Source organism: Solanum pennellii, chromosome 3 (assembly GCF_001406875.1).
Source record: "Solanum pennellii chromosome 3, SPENNV200".
Taxonomy (NCBI): domain Eukaryota; kingdom Viridiplantae; phylum Streptophyta; class Magnoliopsida; order Solanales; family Solanaceae; genus Solanum; species Solanum pennellii.
The window spans coordinates 17,684,908-17,689,435 of NC_028639.1; the positions used below are offsets into that span (position 1 = coordinate 17,684,908).

General features: G+C 27.5%; 1 protein-coding gene across 1 annotated transcript; it reads right to left on the reverse strand.

Moving 5' to 3' along the window:
- Positions 1 to 301: 301 nt before the first annotated feature.
- LOC107013239 lies at positions 302 to 1,481 on the reverse strand. The gene is made up of 5 exons (XM_027915587.1): positions 1,329 to 1,481; positions 1,219 to 1,251; positions 1,069 to 1,134; positions 756 to 891; positions 302 to 669 (listed from the first exon to the last, which is right to left on the reverse strand). Exons 1-5 carry the CDS (start codon positions 1,479 to 1,481, stop codon positions 302 to 304), a joined length of 756 nt encoding a protein of 251 aa, XP_027771388.1.
- Between the last annotated feature and the right edge of the window lie 3,047 nt (positions 1,482 to 4,528).

A 4,528-nucleotide genomic window follows, 5' to 3' on the forward strand; every position in this document is an offset into this window, starting at 1 on the left:
GGATCGGAGTGTCACGTTCCGACACCAGGATAGTAGAGGATCGGAGTGTCACGTTCCGACACCAGGGTAGTAGGGGATCGGAGTGTCACGTTCCGACACCAGGATAGTAGAGGATCGGAGTGTCACGTTCCGACACCAGGATAGTAGGGGATCGGAGTGTCACGTTCCGACACAAGAAGAACATAGGAGAATAAATGTGGGTGCCACTCGCGGCTCGTTTTGGGTCGTGACATTTCCTGTATCTATTTAAATAAGTATTATATTAATTTTTGAATTGTGAAATTAAATAAAATAATTTTGTTCATCTTAGTTTATACCTGCCACGCCTGCTTGACACATCTTTAAAAATCCATTTATTGAACTCCTCAATCAGTTCATCTGGAACATCAAAACCATTGTGATTTTGGAATGGATGTTTGATTTGAAAGAATATAGGTACTCTATTTGAACTGCTTTCCCCTTCAGACATTCTGATATAAGGAGAAGAATCGTATTTTCCTAGAATCTTATGTCTTGTTTGCACATTTGGAGTCGTGGTCGCATTAAGAATCGGATCAAGTGCGATTATTTGTGTCATAGTAAAATCAGGATAATCGTCCAATGTTGATGGTTTTGATGTTGACGTTGTAGGTGCGTCAACATTGAAACAACCATCAGTTGACTTTTGAGCTTCATGTACATAAAAAATAATAAATAGTTAAATAAAAATAATTTCTTAAATTTACATATATGTGATAAAAATGAATATATCGTACCAGCTGTTTTTGACATTTGGACTTGTTGTCCAATTGAAACTGTAGGCATATCTGTTAGATCAGATTGTGCAGCATTTTGATTGGCGTTGTCCTGAAAATAATTTTCAGATAATATGTAATTTTTGCAGATATTAATGTATTTTGAATTATTTCTAAGAAATAAAACAATAGATTGCAAATAAAAAAAATTGCATATATGTTTAATACATCATTTTTTCATTAATCATACGTAATTTCAAAAATACAAATTTCATACATGATTAATACATAACATTTATATATAAATGATGAATATATACCCATTTATACAAATCTCTTCAATTATCAGTTTGGTCGAGTTATCAACATAACTCTTGATATCAGCTATGTGCTTGTCAACCTTATCGTTGTACAAAAAAAAATTTAAATATAAATAGATTATAAGGTAATTATATTAATTCTTCAAAAATATGTTTGAACTTACAGTGAGTTTGAGTTCTTTCAACTCTGCCTTAACCTGTTAATTAAAAAAATATTTGATATGTATATTGTAATTTTAAAAAAATTATTTTAATTTGAAATTTATACTTGCACCTCTGCAATATCAGCTTTCAATTCTTCAACTTTATGTTCACTATCAACGGCACGATTTTCCGATGATCTGTGATTTTCTGAATCATGATGGCTGCTGGACTGATTTAAAATGGTTTCGTCCATGAGATTTAACTCTTCTTCAGAAAAAACCATATTTCTGAATTTATGCTGCAGCAAATAAAAAAATTAGAATGTATAATGATTTATAATGAATCTAATAACATTCTATGAAAAATACCTGATTGCCATGTGTTCTGAAAATTGTTTTCTTCAAATCGTCATAAAAAATGACGTCATTAGGTGTCTTCCAGTTCAGGATTCTCGGTGTGCGATTTGAAACACGTATAGTAATTGTGTTGTCAAATGAATGACAACACTCATAAAACCATGTCTGCAATGCTATGTGGAACTGGCTGAATTTGAATGACGATGGATTTTTTTATATTTTTGACTGCATGCTTTGAGTGTTAAAATAAAACACTCATTTGCCCAAGGGAATGTGGCATACTGTCCAGACTCGACCAAATCAAAATACAATTTTGGAATTGTTGTTTTTGAAGGGTCTGATGCAGTCAGAAAAGAAGAAATAAAGTACAAGATCCCGATTTTTAAACGGTCATCTTCTTCCCAAAAATTTTCCAATTTAAACTTGTGATAAAAATCTGACTTGGATACTTTATTAAAATCCCCAAAATTTTCAGCAATGAGTCTGTTTGGAACATATGTGTCAGATACAAAATCAGAAACAGGTCCACATTTCAAACCGGTTAGAGCAACAAACTCTTTTAACCCAAAATGTAACTCTTTACCATTTACATTTATGACAAACATGTCATCCCTAACATTTTCATTCCCAAGTAGAAATATGTGTCTCAACAATTGACATTGGATTTTAATGTTATGCAAATTATAAAAAAATCCAAAAGGTGTTTCATATAGGAATTGTTGAAACTTATCTTGACCTAGAAAGGTCAACAGATCCGCAAACACATTCATGTTAATACATGAAGACAAATGTGTTTGTGTCTTCTTCTCCTAAAAATTATTAAAATTAAATTAATACGTTTATCATACTATATTCATACATTGCTAATGTGAAAAAAACAAAATATAGAATTTCATACACATAGCATACAAACTTAATACATTAATCATACATAATTGATACATTATTAATATATTGATAATGTAATAAAACAAATATAGCATTTCATACAAATTCATACAAACTTAGTACACTATTTCATATACAAATCATTTATCAGTAAATGTACAAATCAAACAATATTGATACATTATTCATATATTGATAATGTAAGAGAAACAAATATGGAATTTCATACACATAGCATACCAATTTAATACAGTGTATCATACACAATTCATACATGTTTTATATATTGATAATGTAAGAGAAACAAATATGTAATTTCATACACATATCATACAAACTTAATACAATAAAATCATACACAATTCATACATTGTTTATACATTTATAATGTAATAAAATAGATGTAGCATTTCATACAAATTCATACAAACTTACAACATTATTTCATACACAATTTATTCAACACTAAATATACAAAATCAAAACATAAAGTATTTAGTTTTATTATGAATATTAATAGTCAAAATATCATACAAACTTAATACAAATATTTCATACACTTCTATAATAAAAAAATATATTAATTATTTCATACACAAATAACACAACATAAAATATGTACTATACTATTCACAATTAAAATCAAAATTAGAACAAAATTAAACAGATAATTTTAATTTAAATTTTTAAAAAAAAAATTACTAACCTTTAAAAAATTTTTGGGTTTAACTGTTTCTTCTAACTGTGAAGTATCGATTTCACTGGCTCTTCATTTTTTTGATTTTGACTTTATCAACTCATCTACAAAATCAGAGTCAGAATCTGATGAGTATTCAATTTGTTTTCCTTTCCTCTTTCTTTCGCCTTTTTCTCAGATTTATCTACGGTTTGCTTTTCTTTCCCTTTTCTCTTCTTCTCGATTTCCTTTAGCTGTTTTTTTTTTCCATTTTTAATTTTTCACTTCTAGATTTCTCTTTTGCAGATGAAGATTGAGTTTGTGTTTGTGACAAAATGTTGAAAGATGGAGCATGAAATTTCTCAGATCTTGCTTCATCATTCAACCTTCTACTTTTTCGCGGGGTTTCATTGCCTCTCTTCGACATTATACAGTTTTTTGAGTGCAAAAGTTAAAGATTTGAGTGCAAAAGTGGAAGATTTGGTGAAGAAGAATGTTAGAAGTAATACAAATTTGAGTGATTTTTTATCAAAACAGCCAAATTTGGAGAAGATTAAATGTTAGGCGTGCAAAAAAAAGATTTGATGAGAATTTGGGGAAGAACAATATATTTGGGGAATAAAAAATTTTTTTTAAAATAACGTGTGACGATTTTTTTAAAAAAATGTTATTATTTTAGATACTGTTGGGTAGTTATTATGGAATGATAAAATCCCTATTATTTTGTAATTTTTTTAAAAAGATAACTATATAATGTTTAATTTAATTTACACTAGTTAAAGAGTTTTGTTTAAAAAAGGTAACTTAAAAAAAATAATGTAATCAAATAGTTTAGTTTAAAAAAGGTAACTTAAAATATTGATTTAATTAAATAGATTGGTTTAAAAAAGGTAATTGAATAATAAATGTAATTATTTAAATAAGTTAATTATCATTTAAAAAAATTAATGAGGATAATATATTTTTTCTTGATATGCTATAACTTGATAATAATATGCTATAAGTAGTTTATTATTAAAAAGTATGTTTATAACTTGATATTTATCATTTTAAATGTGTGTGTAGTGTTATTTTTATTTTTTGAAAATAACAGACTAAACCATTGTATTGACAACCCTAATGTTACTTCTACTCGATTTATTTTTTACTTAAATTTAGAAAGATATGTTTTATTTCTACCCTTAATCTCATCGCTACATTTATTTGCTATTTGAAATTGAAATTAAAAAGATAAATGACAAATAAGTTTCTATATTACTTGCTTATGATCAAAATATATTATAACAATATTTATTATTTTTTTAAAGTACATAATATATAACAATAATATAACTTAATCCATGTTGGGCCCGAGACTCCTTTACTAGTACAAAAAATAACATCATATACACATTTAAGGTTATATATATC

Coding starts and splice junctions, on each gene's coding strand:
- LOC107013239 (XM_027915587.1), bottom strand. CDS start 1,481: ATGGTTTTTTCTGAAGAAGAGTTAAATCTCATGGACGAAACCATTTTA. Junction 1,252..1,328: donor TGAAAGCTGATATTGCAGAG/GTGCAAGTATAA, acceptor TTTAATTAACAG/GTTAAGGCAGAGTTGAAAGA. Junction 892..1,068: donor CCAAACTGATAATTGAAGAG/ATTTGTATAAAT, acceptor AATTCAAAATAC/ATTAATATCTGCAAAAATTA.